The sequence below is a fragment of the Akebia trifoliata genome, chromosome 11, assembly GCF_017979445.1.
Source record: "Akebia trifoliata isolate Shusen 1 chromosome 11, ASM1797944v1, whole genome shotgun sequence".
NCBI classification, from domain to species: Eukaryota; Viridiplantae; Streptophyta; class Magnoliopsida; order Ranunculales; family Lardizabalaceae; genus Akebia; species Akebia trifoliata.
Genome location: NC_141385.1, coordinates 40,246,866 through 40,271,731, shown reverse-complemented (window position 1 = coordinate 40,271,731; position 24,866 = coordinate 40,246,866). Strand labels below are relative to the sequence as shown.

The 24,866-nt window shown below is 32.8% G+C and overlaps 2 protein-coding genes across 2 annotated transcripts; one reads left to right on the top strand and one right to left on the bottom strand.

The window, feature by feature from the left end:
* Positions 1 to 11,911: 11,911 nt before the first annotated feature.
* Positions 11,912 to 15,317, top strand: LOC147391637 (cystic fibrosis transmembrane conductance regulator). The gene is made up of 3 exons (XM_086460157.1): positions 11,912 to 12,109; positions 13,838 to 14,014; positions 14,967 to 15,317. The coding sequence occupies exons 1-3, from the start codon at positions 12,038 to 12,040 to the stop codon at positions 15,171 to 15,173; spliced, it is 456 nt and encodes a 151-aa protein (XP_086316283.1). The 5' UTR covers positions 11,912 to 12,037; the 3' UTR covers positions 15,174 to 15,317.
* Positions 15,318 to 19,701: 4,384 nt separating this feature from the next.
* Positions 19,702 to 22,402, bottom strand: LOC147391636 (O-fucosyltransferase family protein). The gene is made up of 2 exons (XM_086460117.1): positions 21,859 to 22,402; positions 19,702 to 21,544 (listed from the first exon to the last, which is right to left on the bottom strand). The coding sequence occupies exons 1-2, from the start codon at positions 22,284 to 22,286 to the stop codon at positions 20,485 to 20,487; spliced, it is 1,488 nt and encodes a 495-aa protein (XP_086316243.1). The 5' UTR covers positions 22,287 to 22,402; the 3' UTR covers positions 19,702 to 20,484.
* Positions 22,403 to 24,866: the final 2,464 nt, after the last annotated feature.

Genomic DNA, 24,866 nt, shown 5'->3' with positions numbered 1-24,866 from the left:
AACGTGAGTCCTAAATCTCAGTCAAAAAATGACTTGTGAGTTAGTCTCGTTCAGCTCTGATATTGAGTTAACTCGAGTGATATGTCTTGGTCTCAGATGAGTTTTAAAACCATGATCTTAACACGACCTGGGAGCACTACTCGAAAAACAACACGAAATTAGTGGGTTTGGGTTAAGCTTAATTGGATTTGGGTCATAATAATGTTAACCCATTTAACACGATTATTAAATAGGTCGGGTTTGGATTAGGGACGCCAATCTGCTTAAACTGTTTAGATAATTTGGTACCCAAATTGAAAGATTTCACTCAAGATATATATTTGTAGACTTAAAATCAACATGAATCAGTCTTAGTCAACCCAATGCTCCAATAATATTTGTCTCGAGGCATAATACATAATGAGAGATATTAAGATTCTCCAAAATTGATATTATTTTTTATTCTCTAATTATTATTTCTATTTTATTGGCAAGGATTTGGAGGAGTGGAAATAAAACTTATTTTTTCAATTAAGAATATTATAATTTTATTAAATAGGTTACATGGGTAGGGGCAGGTAACCTAGTTAATAATTGGGTCGGGTTTGGGTTTGGTAAATTTTCATAATACCCTTTCCTCAACACGACCCGACCCATTGTCATCCCTACAAATAACTATGTCATTAACATACGAGTTAGACTAGCCTCACTAAGGGTCTTTGGGCACACCTTCTAGTATCCAAAACCATGATCCGATGCTTCAGGGCTATGTTACCTAATTGGTGGGTTTGCTTAATTTGAATTCAGATTCACAATTTGTGGTTTGCCACTCAAGAATGAACCCGATTTGTAGGAATAGACAGAGATAAAAACGTTTGAAGGTTGAAGTGGTGAGCAGGGTAAAAATGTTGAAGATGACATATTTTAGGAAGAAAAAAAGCAAGTTTTTTTTTGTCATGTTCATCAATTTATTACGAAATACCAAGGTCAAAGGGGCATGCTAGCAATTTGAAATTTTAAGGGTATATCTCAATATTATCAAATGTGGAGGGGACCAAAATAATTAAGTTAAATTAAGTAAAATGTTTGGATCGCTATATTTTACGAACCTGAAGCAAATTGTACTGTGAGCTAGTTCGATTCTCGATTTGGTACCTTTAAAAAAAATTGATAACCCAACTTTAGGGTTGTAGAGGACAAAATTATATGAACTTTGAAAATAAACATTAAAAAAAAAAAAAAAAAACTATTTTTCACCATTGAATTTTAATTTTAAGTTTGGGAGTTAGGTGGAGTTCGACAACCATCCATTTTGAAAACCTTGATCAAGCTCAAAAGAAATTGTTTTTTTCTTTTTATTTGAGTTTTTTTATGAAACTTAGAAGGTTGTGGTGTTGGATTGCTGATGTGCTAAGCTTTTTGAACAAAACGTTGGCCCCAATTAGGAATGATAGTATCCACCCATTGTTATCCTTGACGTAATATAGTTATTGAGATTTGTCAAGTAAAACACCACGAGGACCACCTCTTTTAAGGTTCACCCGCGAGATTCTTCCATTTAGGGTGGTGAGTCGTTATATCTACATGTATGTATATATTATACATATGGTTACAATGTATAATAAATAAAATTATAATATTTGTTGTATGGTTGGACCACCTTATAAATTTAACTCACAAGTCTTAGCCTATTACTAAACATCTTAAGTCAACTTGATCCATTAACTAAATAAGCTACAAAATAATTGTTGGAATATGGCTCAAAAATCAATTAAGCCCGATCCAAGTGTGTATTGTTAGGTCGGTCCAAGGTAATTTGGGTTGGGCTTGTAATTTATATAAGTGACCTACTTATGTGGTGTTTTAAAAAAGGGTTTTGTTATTTTGTTGTAAGAAGTCTTAAGTCTTTTCTAGAGAAGAGAGTTGAGAAAAAAAAAAAGAAATCCAAGAGAAGAGAGGTTGAGATCTAGAAAAAGGTGGATCTAAGTGATAAAAGGAGTCCTTGTATCAATTTGCCCAATTTTTTTCATAGTGAAATCGAACTCCAACACTCATACATATGTGGACGTAAACTTTGGGTGAACCGTGTAAAATCTTGTGTTGTAGTCTCCTTCCCTTCTTAACTAATTTATAACATATCTCAATCCAAATTTCATATTGGTTGGGTGTCCAATTAGCTTTCGTACCCTTTAAATTGTTATCCTCCATTTGACAATGGTAAAAAAATAATTATACAACTCACTACCCCAATTCAATGCACATGTTAATAGTAGGGTTGTAATTTGGTATGATTTTTCTCTCATGAACCAAACTAAACCAATAGCTTTGGGGTGATTTGGTTTGGTTTGGAACAAGTTGTAGTTCAGTTCCGGGTTATGAAAATGGAGAACCAATCAATTTGGTTTGGTTCTCGGATCAAGTTTGAATAGAATCGAACTCTTATGCAATATATATATAGGGAGCGGTTCAACAGCCCCTTATGGTGCCACACATGGTGCCACGCATTTTTTGTAAATTACTTTTGATGGAGTTATAAGTTTTGGAATAGGCTGATTTTTGTGAGGATGATCTCTACGGTGAAGAGATCATTCTCACCAAAAATCAGCTCATTTTGAAACTTCTAACCCAAGTTTACAAGTTGAAGAATCGTGGACCATCCAATTTTTGTAAATCACTTTTGATGGGGTTAGAAGTTTTGGAATTGGCTGATTTTTGGTGAGGATGATCTCCTCATCATAGAGATCATCCTCACAAAAAATCAGCTCATTCCAAAGCTTGTAACCCATGTTTTGAAAAATGTGTGGCACCATGTGAGGCACCATAATGGGGCTGCTGAACCGCTCCCATATATATATATATATATATATTATATATATATATATATATATATATATATATAATTATTATTATGAATTATTTTAGGAGTTGGGACATAGATTAATGATCTTTTATGGATAAAGTAATGACTTTTTAAATATAGATTAATGATTTATTATATGAATTTTTTTTTTTATTCTATGTTTGTTTTTTCATTAAAAAATGTTACTAACAATTTATAGAATATTGACAACCCATAGAACTGAATCAAACCAAACCGACTTTATTTTAGTTTCGGTTGGTTTGGTTTCAATGGGATTTGGTTCGGTTCTGGTTCTTATTTAGTGGAACTGACCTATGTTAGCTCAGTTCCAATTTGACCTCAAACCGAACCAAGTTGCACCCCTAATTAATAGTACCCTAAAAATCTATCTCTCATTAATTCATGCTTTAATTTTAGATATCCTCTTGGTCGAAATTTCAACATATTAGTTTAGAACAAAAATGACTACAATCTGATAAATTTCAATTTTTTTCCCATCAATCGAACCAAGATAAATACACATTAACCAATATGGGTGGCTCATTTCGATTTTTGATAGGTGGACCAACAAATTTCTGATTTTTTTCATCAATAAAATTGAAATAAATGTAAGATAGCATGAAAACTAGATTGTCCAACATCATTTACAATACTAATCAATATTAGATGGCATGAACACCAACCAAATCCATCGAAAAATTCAGAACTTATTCGTTGATATTGAAAAATAATTATTATTATTATATACAAACAACCCAAAAAAAAAAAAAAAAAAAAAAAAACTTGTGTGCTTTAACAATTCAAAACTTGTTTGGTGATAATTGACACAAATACTATTGATCAACCAAGTCAATTTGTGATTTAACCTACTAAATCAGGATGACACAACCCTAATCATCAAGAACAAAGCCAAGTCCGAACACAATAGTGAAAAAAAAAAAAAAAAACTTAGATCAACAAAGAATAGAAGGTTGATTTATGAAAATCGGCATAAACAAACTTAAATTCAAACACAATAGTGATAATAAAACTAAGATCAACGAAAAATAGAAGGTTGATTTGAAGAAATCAACATTAACAATGGGTTTCTACATATTTTAGAAAAAAATGATTTTTAATTCACCTTAAGGTGGATCGAACTTCGGTTAGGCTATGACGATGATCAAAGCTCAAACAACAATGAAATTGGGGTAAACCAACAACAAGTGATGCATAGGCGTGAATATTATGGGGACAAAAGTATTAGGGTTATTCATTTAAGAGAAGGATAAATGTTGAGAATAGAAGTATTGTCTATTAGTATTTCAAAATTTTCACATGAGCCATTTTGACGGACTTGGCTTCTCCCGTAAAAGTGAAACTAAGAAGCATCTCTATATCGTATCTTAAAATTGCATTAAAATAAGCAAAAATTACGGTCAAATTTTTAAAAACAAACATGTTAGCATTTAGAATTTGCGTTTTATAAATGCAAACGTACCAAAATCACCCCCCCCCCCCCACACACAAAAAGGAAAAAAAAAAAAAAAAAAGTGCAATCAAATCCACCTTAGCAAAAAAAATAAAACATGAATTTAAGAACCAATATAAAACATAAAATTAGTCTTAGATAAATATAATAAAATAAATCAAATTTTGGCGGTACAAAACTAAGTTTAAAATATGATTCTTTTTTGTAAAACGAAATCCATTTAAAAATCCAATTTTTGTAGAATCAAATCATCTCAAAAACCATTTTTTAATACAAAATCAATTTTAAAATCTAATTTGTGGAACCAAATCCAATTTAAAGACCAGATCTTTGTGGAACTAAATCATCAAATTTTTTTTGTAGTACAATCCCCAAAAAAGTTGAAATAGCAAGTGTAGGAATTCAAATCTATTTAACTATCAAAATGCCAAGCTAACTTGATGACTAACTAACAACTTGCTAGAATTCCCACCTTCCTAATGTTCAAAAGTTGGAGGTTTCCTTTACCCAATGAATCCAAAACATAATAGTAGAAAAAAGAAAAAGAAATCCTACATTCTTCCTCTGATGAAATTTTTAGTGTACCACTGAAGTCAATACATTATTAGAATAAGATTAAGCTCCTATAATAACACCCATGATGAAATATAGATCAATATATTAATTATCATTTTTAAAACAGCATGTCAAAGAGTCCTAAAAATTGAATCAGATTTAATGATCCATCAAACATAAACCATGTGGCGATAATAACATATAATCCATTCAAATTCCAGCGCGCATCACCAACATAGGACACCCATTAGTTCAGATATCATTTTCATACCATTTGTCACAAGCAACGGAAAATGAAATAAAAGAGTGTCAAAGATATCGACTTACTTGATAATTGTAGTTAATGATGACCAATCCTTTAAAATGAGATAATAGAAAACTTAGACAATTTGATTTTTGGAATCTCCAAAGAATCTCTAATGATCACAATTGATCTAAATGAGTACAACTTCAACACGTGCACGTAAGAGAAAAAATTTGTGAGTCCCAACAACTTTATTTTTCCTACACTAAACCTTAATAATAGCAAATTCACACACTAAGGAGATAAAAGAAAGTGTGTGTGTGTGTGAGAGAGAGAATGCATTTTTTAATATTTTGTATTTTCATTCAAAGAAAGAGAGAGAGCTCGGAATTTTCCATGAGAAAATTGGGTATTATTTTTCCTTAGAATTCAACCCCTTTTATAAAAAAAATTTTGAAAGAAATAAGGGGGTGGGTATGGATTAGCTGGACCAAGAGAGAGAATAGGGGATGGTTATTGACTATAGAGGTTGAGAGAATTATGGATAGCTAGTTTTGAATTTGAATTTAGGTTTAACTCAATTTTATGTTCAGATGTGGATTTTAGGTACTGTGCAATTTTGGCTATTTACAATTCTAATATATTATGCAAAACAAATACGAGAATAATCATCACCATCCTATCAGAACAAAGGTGCATTAATTCAAGCTTACCTTATGAATACTAAATCGTATTCCAGACTGACTTCAGATAATAACTAGTATGTCCCCACACATCTAATCCAAACTTCAGAATAATAATATTTTCAAACAAACTTTATATTTTACTTCATTGCATATGCATGAAAAGTGTAAACAAATAACAAATGATGCATCAACAAATTATTAAAGATAACATGGTAAAAACATTAAACATTATGAGATAACTTCCACTCAAATAATAGAATCAATAAAATCCAACAATCCCTTCTTTAACTTCTTCCACGCATGAGGAGACACATGATCTTTATGTGATTCTTAACTTTGATCACATATTTTATCTTTATATGTTTGATAGTGACTTCAATATTAAATAAACAGTTATAAGACTGAAAGTAAAATCACCACTTCCAACATTTTATTGATCTTTAACTACATTACATTATTGAAATATTATTACTCCCACAAATCTCAATATAGTCAAAGCAAGTAATGAAATGATTCATAAATTAACACGAGGGTGGAGAAAAAACTATCGAGAGACAACTAATAATCCAATTTTATTATTAAAAGATAAATAACCTAACTCAAACTGCAACTAATAAGTGAAAATATGAATAAAATTTCGTCTGAATGACACAGCAATTGATGACAAACTAAAATAAAACAACACCATTTATTGAACATATGACAATCTTTTTTTAGATGTCATTTCTTCTTGAAAAACTAACAATTTACATCTTCATTTTCTATACCTTTTTCCTTAACATTTTCAGAGTCCGTACCTTGCTTGTTTTTCTTTTTAATTAGATTTTTTTTAAGTTCTTCTTACTATAAAAATAAACAGTTAAATGAGAAAACTCTACATTAGATTGTTTCAAATACTCTTCCTCAGTTACACACAAATTGATAAGTTTATGCAGACTCCACTTGGTCTTTTGAGTATTATAATTTACTTTGAAAGTGTCAAATGAACTCGACAAAGAGAGAACTATCATATGAACGAGAAAGTCATCCTCAAAGGTAGTCTCATTCTCTTGCAAACCATCCACCAATTTTGACATCTTCAAAAGATGTTCTCAAATACTACTATTTCTATGATACTTAAGGGCAATCAGATTAGCCAAAAAAATATATTGTAAAGTCCTTTGGTGTCCACGGATTACTTCTTAATGACCTCAATAATCATTTTAGCTGTAGTTGTAACCTCGATACCCCGTTGGAGAGATTCACTAATAGAAATCAAATAATCATCATGGCCATACAATTACCCTTCTTCCACTTGGTGTATTAAGTTTGTAGAATCCTCAGACTTTGTAGTTAGAATCTTAGGCACATCATCCAAGATGATGAAGTCATAGTTTGGATATTTCATAGATCGGTCACATTTTGACAGAGCGCGATTTCACTTCTGTTACAAACCATCGAACAATCACTTTAATGGTTTTCTTAAATCCCTATAAGTTAGTCCTAACACACGTATTTATATTCCAATTCTTGAACTATTAGTTATATTCAAGTTCATTCAATAAATCATAGGGCTAGTGACGAAAACACTTTAGTTATAGATGTTAAAGAGTGTGGTTGTATACACCTAAACTAGGTTCTCAAAATCAATGTTTAAACTTTATTCACATGAGAAACTTATACATGTGTCTCTAAGTTCTTAAAAAAATCAGCAACTTGTAAAATCATCTCCAACAATGCTCTTTAAAGTAAAAAAAAAACATCTCTTGTAAAAAAATAACAAATATTATTTTAATTAACTTAAAATTTGTTAATTGCTTCAAGAGACTTAACAAATCTTTCTTTACTCTTAATATTTAATATTATTTTATATTTGTTAAAATCTACTTAAAACCTACTAAGGGTTGTGAGTTATATCTTGACATCTAAAAAGCATGATCCGATGTCACATGCTTGTAGAGAAAGAAATTCTAAGAATTTTGAAAAAAAATAAAAAATAAAACACATTATTTTTCTTTGTCAAATTTTAATTTTAAGTTTTAAGAGTTGATTAGTTGTCCATTTTCAACACCTTGGATCAAGCTCAATTTTTTTTTTAAACAAAATTTTGAATATGAGTTTTTCCATGAAATCTAAAAAGATGTTGTGTTGGATTACCAATGTGGTAACCCATGTGGACTCAACGACCTTAATTAAGATTTGAAGTCTTATTAAGTTAGTAAGAAAAATATTTTTCATTTTTTAACATTAAAATAATTAGTCTTAGAGGCTCTTTACATGTAGAGAGTGGAACCCCACTCTTTATTTTAACATTTACTTATAAAGAGTCTCTTGAAGCCAGTTTTTTAACCTTTCACTCTTTAAAATAAAGAGACAACACGCTTTAAAGAGTTCATTGGAGATGCTATAATGTCCAAATATGTTCAAAATCAATCCAAGAGATAAGTTTCAAAATTGCCTGTGATTTAACTATTCACGGGCTTTAATCAAGTTTGTAACGAGCCAAAAAACTTGGAAATTGTCTTTTATGTAAGTAGCAAAGACACTTTGACTTAGTCCACCTTGGCATATGCATACACATGCATTACAAAAATTAGGATTTATGCATTATTAAAATTTTATTGTAACTACTTTAAATAATTATTAATAAATTTCAAACATAATTTAATTTTATATCATATTTTATCATTAAATATATTATAAGAACTTTTTTTTTTTTTTTTTTTAAATTTAAAATATTAAGTAAGGCAATTTTTAAGAAATATAATAAAAAAGTATTTTTATAAATTTTGAGAGGCGTGGGATTTTAATCTTTTTTTTTTTTTTACCAAAATGACCTTGATAATATTACAATTGAATTTAAATGTGGGGGGTATTTTTTTAAAAACAGATTTGGTGTTTAACCGCTTTTACTCGGCCTTTTTATTATTTAACTAGTAAGAGGCATATGCAACCACACATGTATTACAAAGGTATTTTTGTAATTTAAACCTTAACTAAGGGGATTTTGTTAATTTTTGAAAACTATAACATGATTATTGGATTGTGAGATTGTAATTATATTCATTTTGACAAAAGTGACCTTGATAACTTTATTTTAAATATAAATGTAAGGGTGGGGGCTTTTTTTGTCTTCAAAATTTCAGAACATAGAGGGGGACACGTATAAGTTTAAAAACAAAAAGGTATTTAACATATTTACATAAATAAATAAAAAAAACTCACAAAGAATATGTAATTAAAAACTAATTGACAAAAGGTGGTAAGGAGATATCTTAGATCTTGACAAAACTAGAGGGGTTATAAGTTTGGTTGAAAACAAAAGCAAGCTAAGACTATATCATATGGATATATAAATTATTTATTTATTTGTTATTGTTGTTTTTGTTATTTTATTTGTTTGTTTGTTTTTTTTTTATGATGGGTGTTCTGAACCGTACGCCTAAGTAGCAAGAGTGAGACAACTCACTTCTTAGAGCACTATATCTCGCCCACCCCCCTAGGTACATGTGATACCCTACAAACCAGGTAAACATGGATAAATCTTTGTGGGTGGCCAATGAGGAGCTTGAAAACAAGATCTCTCCTTTTTTGAAAGGATGCTTTGGTCACTACTCACTATTCATTGCACTCAACACTGTCGTTGGTTTATTTATTTGTTTGTTTGTTTGATTTAAATATTAACAAATATATATATATATATATATATATATATATATATATATATATATTAGCCAAAAATTGTCCTATAAGACCTAAAAGTTTTCAGATTGAGCTGGTTTTTTGTGATCCTCACAAAAATCAACCCAATCTGAAACTTCTAATCCCATAAAAAATGATTTATTAATTATTGATAAAAAATCAATAGTCACAATTTTAAATCCCTTTTATGGGGTTAGAAGTTTCAAATTAGGTTGATTTTTTATTTATTATTATTTTTTTTTTTTGTGAGGATGATCTACTCATCATAGAGATTATCCTCACAAAAAAATCAGTCTAATCCGAAACTTTTAAGTAATATAGGATAAATGTGTTGGCTATGTGTTGGGTCGTTAATATTGATCGTAGAACGCGACCCATATTTATTATGACAGATGATTTGTACCCATCTGACTCAAGCATTATGATAAGAATTTTATTCTTAAAATCCATGATAAAATGCTTTAATAAATGAGTGGACATTACCCATCAATCTGATTTTTGAATATGTATTCTTAAGAGGGGACCACTAGAGTCTGCCATACGCAAAGCTAATTAAATTCGAAAACCATCCTACTCCTCCAAGTAAAGAATTTATACTCCAAAGAATGGGTCTTTCTATTTGCACCCATCTTCATGTTCTGTGCACCCACTTTCTCCAATGCATCTCACCCTAAAATGTGCTTTAGGTGGGTGTAGTAAGCACAAATGGTAAGTACAAGGACCATTTCAAATATACCTCTCCTCATCTTGTGAGATACCCTTAGTTGGTATGCTTTCAAACTGATCGTGTACTTGAGAAGATTAATTGAAAATGACTGAAATATCCTTTTCTTCATTTAATTTTTCATGTTCTTCGAACTATTTAGTAAATTAATTTTAATTTATTCAACTTCAATTTTTAATCCATTGCTTTCAATATCGTCTTAATCTCAAGTAAATATCCATTGACTTTTCTATTGAAAATTTCATCGTCTTTAATTTCTCAAAAACTCCTATCATATTCTTGATGTTTAAAGATTGAATCTTAAGTTAAGGATGAGGGTAACAAATTTTAATTTTATCTCAGTGGTTGAAGATGATTAGTTTTGGAAAGAAAATTTAAGGGTTTTTTTTTTAAAGTAGAAGATGAGGGTATTTTTTAAGTCAATTTTTTGCTGGTCTCGAAAGATCGAAATCAAGGATGGGTCATCATTTAAAATTTCATCTTCTTCTACCTCTCCAAAAATAGTATCATGTTCTTTAGGTTTGAAGATGGGAGGAGATTGAAATTGAGGGTAAAAAATTTAACTGATTTAGGAAGATTTTACTTGAGATTGAGGATGAGGGTATTTAAGTCATTTTATTTGTCTCTGAGAGAAGGCCAACTTCAAAGGGTACACGTGATCAGTTTTAAAACCTATAGGTATCTCAAATATTAACACAAGGTACGTCTAAATTACCGCCATTTTTATTTTTATGTTTAGAAATTCATTTGGTGGACCCCACTTCATTATTTATTGCCAAGTGGTACGTATTCATTGGAAGGACGGTACCCTTCCATCCACCCGCGGTCCCACCCTGAAATACTGCAAACGAAGTGGGTGTGGCGTGCCTGAAGATGCTACGTCAGCAGGCCAGGAGTACTGAATAATGTTTCTGTGCATTTCCATTCTGTCACGGAGAATCACCTTACCTAAAAAAATGCCACGTTGCGGCATGAAAATATCTGACACAGCCTTAGTGGGCCCACACAAGTAAATAATCTGATATCTGATTTATAACCATCCGATTTGGATAATTGCATTATGGACTAAAAAAAGTGCTTAAAATTAGGGTTGTCTGTGGATTGGCTCCGGGTTTGATTGGAGTTGATCAGGGATCGATCCGATAATAAATTGGATATAGAACCAATATCTATAAGTATCAGATTAGATCGTTCTTTAAATAGGATTTTTACTAGATTTCAATATAAGGATCTAAACCCAATCCAATAACAATCAATTGGATTTGAAAATTTTCACTTGATATGTATTAGGTTGACGTGACAAGTGTACATAATCATGGATCTTTTTCTTAGGGATAGACAAGGAAAAAGATCAGCGATTCTGTACACTTGTCATGTCTATTGAGTGAAAATTTTAGGGTCGGATTATCATTAGTCTTTTTTATTTTGGAGATGATCGAATTCATTTACACTTTGACAGCCCAACAAAGATATTTTCCTAGTCTAGAGAGATGTCGGCTGAATACAGCGTTCCTATGTATCAAACTTTTGATGGAGATCAATGTATCTAACTCTTTTCCTATACGTCCCTTTTCGTGCTAGCGCAGCTTTTTATGCTGCACTGGCCCTCCAAATATTACAGCAGAGAGAATCCAAGCACATAACCTATTATATCAAGCAACATTATCGTCTTTATCTCTCCTCCTCTGCACTGCCATACCAGGACCCCACCCAACCCAAAACAAAAAGTAAAAAAAGACGAATATATCCCATTTGAGCAGAGAGAGATCAGATCATCAGAGATTATAAAAGAAGTAAAGCAAACCAAAGATCTAAATCAAAAAAGAGAAAAAAAAAAATGGTGGGTATTTTCTCACGATTTTCTAGCGCCAGAACAAGCAGCCAACATCGTCGCACTCAAAGCTCACTCGTAAGCACAAAAAATTCTTTTTATTTTTTATTCTCTGATTTGATATCTTTACTTGTTTTTGATCTTTGGGGTTTACTTACTTGTTCTTGTTAATTTTGGTTTATTTGATTAGACCCAAATTATTTCCTAATCTAATTTCTTTGTTTTTGATCAGTTTTAGTAGTTCTAGTTTTTCTGTTTAGGTTTAGGACCAACTGATTCTGATCCTTATCCTTAAATGGGGGATTTTTTTTTTTAATGTTTGAATTTAAGTTGAGGTCCTAGATTTTATGAAATGGGTTTGTTTGATCCTGTATTTTTGGGGTTTTTCTTTAGTGGGTTTGACTCTCATTTTGTTATTGAGATCATAGTCACCAAGTTTGGATTCTGCAATTATTCCGAGGTGGTCAGCTCAGATTAATTCGATTAAATCCAGGAAAGTTTTGGAAAATTTCGGAATTATACAAATGATGTTTCATGTTTATTGTTTTCTTCCCAAAACCCCATTGTCTTCAGCCTCCCCAAAAAATCTCATATTTTTCTTGAGATTTGAAGGGTAAATTTTTTAACCTTAGAGGTCGAAGACGACGAGTTTATAGGAAAAAAAATCTAGGTTCTTATTTTGGAAATGAAGAATTTGTTGATTCCTCATTTAATTGCTTGGCCAACCTTATTTGGAGAATATTTCTGAATTTTTGAAAGAATTTGTGAATTTTTGTGACAGGGATTGGGTCAATTGGGTCCATAATTTTGTATATTGGGTTTGATTTATAATTTGAAAATATTAGAGTCTCTCTTGAGTGGATTTGATAGCCTCAGTCCCTGATTCTTTTGTTCTTTGATTTGATCCAACCCTTTCATTGGTTCCTAATTTCTCTGATATGAGGTTGAGTTTCATGAATTGCACATAAATAGATTGTTTGGCTACTAGGTTTGTGTTTTAATTGAATTAGGGTTGGCTTTGTCATTTGCTTCAAGAATACTGATTGCTTGATTTTTATTTTTTATTTTCAATTCAGTGAGTTTATTCCATTAGGTTTTGATGCAGTTTTCATCAAAATTTTATTTTGTTTCACTAGATTGTTGAAGGATTCTCTTAACAGAATCTGATATGGTACTGGCTTCGTGGATTGTTTGGTTTGAGAAGTCAAACAACAATGTTTGACCCTAGAATTCTGAAAGAATTTTCTCCCTAAATTGAATTAACAGCGATTGACTACTTCCTATGTAATGGTTCATCCACCGTTCAAAGAGATTGCTTGCTTCACTTCAATGTCAATATTATCTAGTTTGCATTTCAACTTGTCTTTTTTCTCTTTAGGATTAAGCCACTCTTAAGAGCTTCATTATCTGAAGCATAGTGAGAAAAATCTGTGATTTTTTGAAAAAATCGCAATAATATCACGATTTTAGTAGTTGTCGATTAAATAACAATTTTTTCAAAAAATCATCAAGTTTTTGAAAAAAAAAATCTCTTTGAGAAAGATCACAGATTATTTTTATTATTAGTATTTTTTAAGTATTATATATATATATATATATACACAAAAGAATTATTTTTAATTTATTTTACCGTCACTGAATTATCCCTGAACCCCGACTTTGTCACTATGATCTGAAGAATTTGTATCATCTGTACTTTTCATTGTTGTCTTCTTCTACTAGATTATAAGAGTTGGTCTATCATGTGCATTCTCTTCTATCAATGGGTGTTAGGTTTTGCTGACACATTAGTTGGTTTTGTTGCAGGATGAGAGGGGAGCGTTGCAGGCGAATGCAGAGGCTGCGGGTACTAATCCTACTGCGGGTGCTTCTGCCCATGGGATTGAAGTGACAGTAGAGTTTAAGCCAGTCGAACACCCAGTTGAACCTCTTGACAATGATCAACCGGTTAAATGCCCATTACCCGAACCTTCAATTCTTAATGTAAGCTTGAAGATATTTACCAACACTACAATTGTATATTTCTTATTTTTTGTAGTTGATCTTGAATGCTGCTGGTTTTTTGTTTTAAAGCTGCTATTGGCACCCCAACTTTTACTTGTTACATCCCAATTTATTAAATTATTTGTCACAACCCAATTAAAGATTAATACACACTCTTCAAACATTACAAAAGGTTTGGCTCAAATTATAATCTCAACATTGCAAAACATTATAACACCTTCAAAAAATTTCAGTAGTTGTTTACAATTATGATTAAGCTCATATTAAATACTAAACCCAAAAAAAGAAAGAAAGAAAAAACACGGGGTAGCTTTTCTTTGCACCCCAACTTTTACTTATTCTCAACTATTTACGTATTTCTTTATTTTTAATTGGGGTGTAATAAGTCAAAGTTGGGGTGCCAGTAGCAGTCTTTTGTTTGCGTGTGTGTTGGGGGGGGGTTGATGATTCTTTGTTTCAGTTGTGACTTGGGTTTTTGATGATTCTTGTTATATGACTCCAGGATCTGTCATAATATTTGACTCCTTAGCGTGTCATCTCCTATAGAGAATTGACCCCATTACAACATTCTCCACAACCATGTCAATCAACTTGGACCGTAACTGGTCTTTTTTATAAATACCAGACCATCTCAATCTAGTTTCCCTTAGTTATCACATATTGTTTGTTGCTATTACATTTTCACGACTGTTTTTATCTTTCTTGGTTTGTCCACTTAGCGACTTCATCATCCTCATTTTTGCTATGCTCTATCTGTGGACATGTTTCTTGATGTCCAACATTCAGCTTCAGAACAATCTATAGTACAAAATGTAGGCAAATGGGTTCTTCGTATTCAGAATTACACCCATTGCAAAATATTTGCATCTATTTAATCACTCCTAAGATCTCTTCTTAGCGATGGTCTAATACCTGATGCTTTGATTTTCAGGATGGAAGAATATGGAAGGAGCGAATGTCAGCGTCTGTACGAAGGAGTACCGACTTATCGGTAATGAGGGATGGAAGTCTCCTACAATCTGAATCCAATGGAACAAAGCCTCGATCAAGCCGCTCCATTTTACCATCCCAAAGTGCCCCTGAGCATGATCTCGTAAATCTGTTGGAAGAATGTAATGCTGCCGGCATCTTAAAATGAAACTGCATGTACCAGTTTATTTGCTGGGATTTTAATTCTGGTTTCTTGTATTTGTTTTTATATTTTTCACTTTTTTTAATGATCAATTGGCTTGTAAAATATAGAGAATAAAAGATTTAAGAAATGTTGTTACAAATGTGTCAATTTTTAGCATGTTGTGAGAATAAAGTAGTTTTCTTTATTTGATTATTGCAAGCAAAGACTAATGCTGGAGTGACCTCAGTGGGGGACACAAGGGGGATACCTTGATGTGGTGGCGCGTGCATGCTGTAGATGCATTTCTCCGAGATGTGAGTAAAACACATCTACGGACATGCGTGTACCACCACATCAAGATGTCCTCTGTGTGTCCCCTGCAGAGGTCACCCCAGCACGACTCTATGGCAAATGATGAATGGTTCTTGCAGCTTGTATGTTCTTGAAGAAATGGGTACGAGAAGTTGTAACTACTAGCTTGCTACTATGACATTTTGTCTAATTAAGATCACAATCACTGATTATAGAAAAATCGGTCTGTAAAACATGATCTTGAAATTGGATTTAAGTAAATGAACATCTATGGCCACCGGTTATGTTTTATGGAGTTGAATATCGGATGATTAAGAAGTACTACGTTAATAAATAAAATTAGAAACAAATGCATTTGGAAGAGTAATTTCAATAGACGATAAACTAAGAGAATGTCGACTCAGAAAGTTTAGGTATGCTCAATGAAGGTTGATTACAATCCTACTTGGAAGAAATATTCCAGTTAAAAATTCCAAATGGTCCAATCCCAATCTCGACAAAGAAGGGTATCTTAAGAGTTTCTTTCCAATTTTGGGTTGTCATGAGTGTTGAAAATACAACCCCGCGATGACGTGCAAAAAGTCAGGAACCAAAGTTATTGGTAAGTGATGGATTCTGAAATTCAAAAGAGCTTTGATTTGAAAAAATGCTGAAAATTTTGGATTTGTTGAGAGAAACAGAAGCATGATCACATCCAAAATTTAGAATAGTTGAGATGTGATATATATTCAGATATCACGCAAGAGTTCGAAGGAAACACACTCTTCCCATGAAGAGATGAGTACATGGTTGCATGAAGTTTCTGAGCATTGCAGTTAATAGGCGATAAATTAAGAGAAAGTCAACTAAGATGGTTTGGGCATGTTTGGCGAAGGCCGATTACTAATCCAATTAAAAGAAATATTCAAGTAGATGTGATGAAGATGCATAAAAAATAACATTAAGATACTACATTTTGTTCTACTACAATTACGGAAACATCGGGCAAATTTCAAGATTAGAAACAACAACAACAACAACAACAACTTATCATCCCACATATTTGCTCTACAGAAGCTATACAGTCAATTTGCCAATTCGAAAAGGATGTTCATCGGATGGATTAATGAGGTGTTTTCGTGGGCCACGAAAGCTTCCATGGTTCATCCATGGTTTCCTCTCCCATTTTTGGGGCGATTTCGCCGCTTGGATTTCTTCGAACAATCTCGAAACTGTCTGTGTTGAGACCAGAGAGGTTAAGATGAAGAAGAAGAAGAAGAAGAAGAAAAGGAGGAGAAAGGATGTGATCAAAAGTTTCACCTTCATTGTGTCTTTGGTTGATGCTGTTGTGGGCTCAAAATGTATTTATTTATAGTCTTCAACAGATAAGGTATTGTTTGGCGCTACCCGAAAAACAATTTTAATTGATTTTGATACTAGCAGTTTTCAGATTTATACAAAAGCCAGAAGCCAAAAGTGACCAAGAAGTTGAAGTTGCCCAGACTTGCCTTTCGCGTTCAACTATTGTGAGAACCTAGGCTTGTTGGTTTGATTGGAGCATCCATGTGTGCCCGTCACGAATGATGTACAAGAATTCTCGTTTCCTCTTTCTTCTTTTTTCTCTCTAAATTTATTGATACTTCTATCTAGTACCTTGGCTTGGTGTCCAAGACATGAATTATCATTGCGATAGCTCTAGTAGCATCGATGGAGACAGTTCAATTTTTATTTTTTTGATCTTCAACAATTTGTGACAACGTGACCCGACTCTAGTTCGACATTTTCATTGTATGATTTTTTTTTTTTTTTTTTGTTGAAAATGTCCATAGTTCTTAAATTAATGATCCAAATACCTCTGAAGTGTTACCAAACACACTTGAATTAAAATATCCAGAGTTTTTTTACTTTTTAGGTTAATAACTAGAAAATGTCTATATGAACCGTTTTCACCAACTACCCCACTTTCCAGAAGCGCTTCTAAGAACCCAAACTCACTTCCTTGGACACTATGACAAACAATAGGACACGCGCAGTCGTGATTCTTATAAAACTGATTCATTAGAAGCACTTCTTTTGAAAACAGAACTGCTCCAAATGAGGCCTAGCTTTTCTAGATCACTTTATATATCACATGACCCCATTTATTTCCTCACCTAACTTTGCTTTGATTACAAGATGGGAATCATTCAAGTTTCTTTCTCTCCCTATTTGATTGCAGACTTTTGTAGTGGATTTGTTGGTTAATGGTCTGTGGTTGCAATTATTCAGTTAGAAAACCAAATTTCCCATCATACCCCACAGATTAGTTGTGATGACCACAGCTCAGCTATCAAAATTTTTTGTTACAAAAGAGGGGGGGTGGGGCTATACATTACACCATAATTTTGATTCAAAAGAGAGATTTCACGAAATGATAGATCCATACTTTATAAAAAAATCGAGCCGAATATAACGTATTAGAAGGAATTTTCCTTTTCTATTGATTACAACTGATTAGATTTAAAAGAAAAAAGAAAAAAAATCATTGAATGAGATACTAAACTTTAAGGATGAATCGAGAAAAAGGAGCTAGTTACTCGATATATTTTTTTCTCTCACAGATTTACCGGGCATGCCTATTTGTTACAATTTTATTACAAAAACCCCCTTACTAATAATATCAAGTTTGTTACCTGAATAAACCTTACTCTATTTTTTAAGAGTAAGGTTATTATTTTACTCTTAAAGAGCTCTTTTAGATAGTAAAAAAGTTTTACTTTTTTTTTTTTTTTTTTACTTTTAAAAGTTAAGAAGTTTGTTTGAAGTCATTTTAGAATACTATTTAAAAAATAATAATCTTAATTTTTTAGAAAATAAAAAAGAAATTACTTTTTACTTTATCTTAAAAGTGCGTTCTTCTTAACTATTTTCTACTTTCTAATCAAAAAAACTCTAAACCTTATTTTATAAATTAGGCTAGCATGATTGACTAAGTAAGATTTCAAATCTTATAAAGGATCGTTAAACCCACATGAATTATCAAATAAGCAAAATCCAATACCACACCCTTCTTGATTTCATCGAAAAACTCAGATTCAAAAGAAAACGTTAAAAAAAAAAAAATCATTTTTAAACTTGATCGTAAGTGTTGAAAATGGATAACTACCAAACTCTCAAATTTAAAATTAAAATTCAATTGTGAAAACTAACTTCTTTAAAAAAAAAATTTCCAAGCTAAGAAAATTTTGTCCTTTATAACCATGTGCCATCATATCATATTTTCGGATGCCACAAATTGATGCGGTTAAAATCCATTTCAAAGTATGTTAAGTAACAAATTAACTGCATCAATTTGAATTTTATGATGTTGATCCTGACTCTAAGAGAGTTTTTGTAATCTTACTTTTTCTATTTCATCTCTCTCGACCTTTTTCTATGTTCAAGTTGCAGAGAAATTGTAGTTGAGAGAGAGAGAGGAAGAATGGAAAGCGTAAATTTAAAAAAAAATTACCCCACTCAAGCACTTATTTATTTTCATGATGGCGTGTTCTAAAAAACCTAGGGAACGCATTTAAAGCTTTTGGGAGGAAAATCAACTATATTACAACAAGATATCCTCAAAAGAGAGAGAGAGTAAACAAGAAGCAAAAGCTAGCTTCTCCTTTTCCCCTTACAAATTAGGTCCCACCTAACGAGAGAATCCTCAAACAAGTGGGCATCTAAACTCTTTAGATTGCTTTCACCATAAAAATAAAAATCTAACCATAGCACAAACTACAGTGTTCCTTACCCTCAAAGATTCTCCCATTTCTCTCATTCCAGAAGTCCCAACAAATAAGTAAATGGAACCAATTTCCAAAGAATCCTTATTGGAAAAGATATCGATCTTCCAACTAGAGAACAATTGAGTTATTGGAGGGGGCGGCACCAATGTAAGAGAAGGTGGTCGACTGACTCCCACTTGACTTACACATGAAACAGAAATCCAGCACAACCAAACCTCTAGATTTAAGATGGTCAATGGTTAGGAGTTTGTTCAGAGCCGCTACTCAAAACATAAAAAAGAAACTTTTGTAGGCAAATTGTCGAGGCAGGGAACGTATGACCAACGTCGCCGAACTTCATAAGTATGCATTTTTTTTTTTGGTCATCTTTTCTTTCAAAAAGTAAAGAAACCCCTATATTAAGATCCATCAAGTAATTTTTCCCATAAAAATTGATTTAAAAAAAAAAACCCAATCTAAAAATGTCCTACATCAAGAGGTATGGCAATAAAAGGCGATTTCCCGGGAAAGAGAGCTATAAGCAATAGATTACCTTTACAATAATCGTGTTGTGTCTCTCTGTTTCCAGTTTGCATCAAAGATGACACAAAAAGGATCTGATCTCATACAGATTTTTGATCCGAGTAATTCGTATTTGCAGTTGCACTTGCAAGCCATTCAATTCTCTTTTGAAGATGAGGGTTCAAATCACATCGCCAAATCCATCCCATTTTTCGAACAAAATCCCTCACCAATTTTATGTAAAAGTGTGCTCATGCCTCGAGAAAACAAACCCAACCAAGCTACTAAATGCTGAAAAAGAGCACCTCACAGCTCAAGGAGAGCTGAATTCCTTTGTGAGTCATTCTGGAAGAATGTAGTTTTAACTGTCATCAAGCGGGAACTTCAAGAATGTGTTGGTGTCACTCTGTCAGTGCCCCCTCACATCTCAACAGGAATCCCTTTGCTTCATGGGCATGCCTAAGTGGATAAAAATTCTCACTATTGTCGAACAAGAATTTCAAGACCTATTCACAGCAAAGCATCCATGAAGTGGGGTTAACAACCCTGGGGACTAACAAATTGAACACATTCACGTGTTCGACTGTTGGATCAATCAGATGAGGTTCGGGTTCTTCAAGCTTACATGGTAACCTACATGACTCTGTTAGTAGCTTATTAACCATAATTTTGAGCAGACCAACTATAATTTTTTCTTCAAAATGGCATCCCCACTTAACAAGTCGACGAAAAATCTAAATTGAAGGTCACCTCGAATGCTAGAAAGAACCCTTGAAGGATCACAATTCAGACTGACTGTTATTCAAGCAAACACCATTTTTCCTCATGAGCTCTATACTTTCTGCAATGGTTGACCCAGCAGTCCCGACAAAACCCAATGAGGCGCAACTACAAATTGATTCCTCCATGTATAGAAGTATATTGGGTAAAATCCATGGATGACATCCATTCTTCGTCTTACCCACTCCAAGATTCATCGGAAGAAACCCTAAGCGCATTCCATGCCCTGCTGCGACAAGCTTCTCCGCCATCTTTACCACCAACTCATCCCCTTCTCGCAAATTATACAACTTGTAAGCATCTGAATTCCTTGCTAATTCTCCCAAATAACTTTGTGTCCAATTAGCTTCAGGAAGATCCGTCATCACAAAAATGTGAATCGGGGGATGACCCTCTTTTCGTAACGACTCTAATTTTTCTTTTAACCCTATAAAGGTAGACTTCCAATGGTTCTTGAACTGCCCATCTAACAATCTAAGTTGTGCACAAAGAAAAGGAGCTTTTATCTTCTCAACTGCGAACGACTTCCCCGCACTTGTAATTTCAGGGACGAATGGTAGAAACTCAATCTTATGAAGCAGAGATTGTATCCTTTGATCTCTTGGAGCTTCATGGATATCTATATAAAGCTCGGAACCTTTGTAGGGTGAAGTGAAGAGACTTCCAAAAGCCATAACAATGGCTGAATCTGCTTCGGAACCAGGTCCGAGGGCCTTGTATACATCTCTACGTCTTCTAACAAATGAGATTTTCTTCTTTTTCTGGAGTTGTTCATCGGGTTGGAAGGAATCCAAGATCCCGTCTTCATTGTTTTGTTGGTAAGTCCAAATTGTAGTTCTACAATCTTCGTTTAAAGCATATAAACAGTTATTTATATTACCATTCATGCCAGAAAGATCCCCACATTGTTTTAAGGATCTGATCTTTGACACATCGAAACAAGACAGATCTGTATCTAGACCACACCATAACAAGGCAAAAACTCTGAAATCGATCACTTTAACCATCGACGAAGACACCAGAGAAGAAAGATCGACAATGTCGGCCATGGAAACATACCTGTAAGAAAAAAAAATCCAGAAACTCCATTTATTGAGAATAAATTTCTCAAAAACTACTCCTTTACATTCAAAAAATCATCTTTTTTATGAAATTAAAACAAGCCATGAATCAAGGGCGACAATGGAAACATATCTGTAATAATTAATAAATAAATCCAGAAAAAAACTTTAATTGGGAAGAACATTATTAAAAAGCCCTTCCTTTACATCCAAATTATCATCTTTATACGAAATTCAAACAAACCCTATGTCAAGCACTAAAAAATTATCCATTAATTTTGAAATTTCCAAAGAGGGTTCAGATTTACTTGCCTGCGACTTTTGATGAGCTCCATTATGTGATTCCAAACTTGAATTCGGAGATCATTAGGACTCAGTACCCTAAATTTGGGACAACTTCCAAGAGCGACGGCATGGTGATCTAAAACAGGGGGGACAATTAGGGTTCGATTTAAGATGGAAGCCATTAAAATAGCGTTCTTGAGCTCTGAAAGCTGATTGCTGAAACCACTGTGAGGGGAAAACCAGAGAAATTTCTGGCCTAGGGTTTTTACATTGTTGCATTGGGGGAGTTGAGATTTTAGGGTTTGGGGTGAATTGGAGAAGATGGATTTGGGAATTATTGTGTAGGAAATGAAGAAGATGATGAGAAGAACGAGGAGAGAAATGGGGAAGAAAATAGGTTTAGGGTTTGGAGTTCTCTTCCTCCATTTGTTTCTGTTGAAATTGAAAATTGTCATCTTTCGCTCTCAATCTTCGACTCTTCGTTCGTTTTCAATTCTGTAGTTTCTGGAATCTCAAAAGAAACAACAGTGGGGGCTGTTGCAGCGTTGCGTATACTGAGTTGACGAGTCAAATCGTTTACACCAATTTAAATTTAATTAATATTTATATTTAAATACTTATAATAAGAAAGCTTCTATTTCCACACCAACGTTTGCTAACACCACCCAAGGATGTGTGTAATTCTTTGGTAAATCGGGTGAATCTCCCTGTCGTGTGCCTGAATACGACGAAATCCCGAGTTTGGTACACTGTTCATTCTAATTCCTAAAGCATACATTCGCCACTTTTTATAACCTACAAACTTGTGAGTTCGTTATTTTTAATATCTATCAATTCATTGATTATAAAATTAACGAATTCACTCGAAACACATGTTTTGAGAATTAAAATGAACAGTCTACAAAAATCAGAATTTGGACATAAGTTATGCATATTTTGGGAAAAATCTCTTGATAATTTACATATGAAGTGGGGTGGCATTAACAAAAGTTGGTGTAGCAATATAATCTCTTGTAATTTATTATAAGAATATAGATAATAAAAGTTTAATTGAATAAAAAATAAATTATTTCCTTATATCAAAATCAGTGAAAAGCCGAAAATGGCATTTAAATACGCTAATGATTTTTGGACTCGAAAATTTTCACTCGGTATGTACTCGATTGACGTGACAAGGGCATAGAAACGTTGATCTCTTCCTTGTGTATCCCAAAGAAAAATGGTTTTGTGCCCTTTCCACGTCAGCCACATACGAACTGAGTGAAAATTTTCAAGTCAAGAAATCATGACTCATTTAAATGCTTGAAGCAATAAATCCATCCTTTTTGAAAGAACAATAATTTTTTACTTGAAAGTCTTCACTCAGTCAATATTCGACTGACGTGTTACGGACACAGAATCATAAATCTATTTCCTCAGGATACACAAATGCAAACCCCCATAACAGATGTGCATTTGTGTATCCCAAGGAAACATATCTATGATTCCATCTGCAATTGCCCCTATAGAACTTTAAGATAACACTGTATTTTTAACTAATTACATGCCCTATTTGTCCCTACTCCCTCTGTATTTGCCCCTGCCCATTCAGTTTTCGAAGATGACATTACCTCCTGATTGGACCTTATCTCATAGACTAATTGGAAAAGACCTTCTTTTCTCCAAAATCATTCATCTTCAAGCTCTTCAACTATACCATTCACTATAGTTCACCCCCACTACAATAAAATTTTGACTCCGCCCCTGCAGTCAAGTACTGACCGAATGAAGACTTTCTAATTAGAATATCAACACTCTTTTTGAAAAGTGATAGATTTTCTACCTAGTATGGTTCTTAAAAATATCCAAAATGCATATATGATAATAGCATATGGAAATGAACACTTTGGATAAAAATTATACTCTGATTTGAATTTGCAATAGGTGTTTCTTAGTTCGTCATTCACCTTTATGTTGAATTTTTTTTTTTTTTTTTTTTTAAATCAAAGTGTATGAGGGGAGAAAAACTTAACTGGAGGGTTAAATTAGAAAACTGCTAGTGGCACCCCAAATTTTATTGATTATACCCAATTAAGAATAAAGAAAAGGGTGAATCTCCATTTTCTAAGCTGAATATGACGAAATTCCGAATTCTGTAAACGTTCATTTTAATTCCCATTGATCATTAACAAACTGTATGTTTGGCTACCAAAATAAAAATAGATGTATTGTACATCGTTATCATCAAAGCCTTGTATCAAATAATGGTGTCGTTGAAGTTCATTCCACTTTATCCAAAGAATATCTTTTGATATTGGAAGTGTGGAAGTCGTGCACATATATTTTCACTACAAATTTTGTTTTGTTGTCTCTCTCTCTCTCGCTCTTTAGAACATTCAATTTGAATGTTTTTTCTAGTAGGGTTACATTGGCTTTAATTGAATATGCCTTAATTATCTCATTTACTTCTCTTAGTTTATCACCTATTGGAGTTATATGTACTTTTAATACATTCTTTTAAAAAACATGCTTACCAGTTAAAAATAAAAAAGTCCTTTTTAATTTAAATGTTATGCAACAATCACAACACTCCAAAAGCGCACCTCCACTTTAACTAACCAGCTTTGATTCCATGGCCGATACTATTCTCAATCTCTCTATGTTTATGTACAATAGACCCAAGAGAACAAAGGTTGTTACTTCAAGGATTTTCAAGACCTTCAACGATTATTACACATTACTCCTCTCGGGTGTAAGTACTACATTTGTAGTCTTCGTACTTGATCTTGGCTCTACTTATTTTAAAACCCTTGATTTTCATAATGTTATTTTGTATTTATTCATTCTTTAGCCTTATCAATAAATAACATACACCTATATATGTACTTTTGAATATGAGCAATTACTTCATTTATAACTAACTAGGGCAATTAAAAGTGAAATTGAAGTCAATCTATGATATAAAGCAATTATAGTCATGTGTTATGGACCTTGGCTCAAAAGATCTCGCTAAAAAGTGCTAAGCGTAAGCCCCCTTTCTCAATCTCGAACCCTTC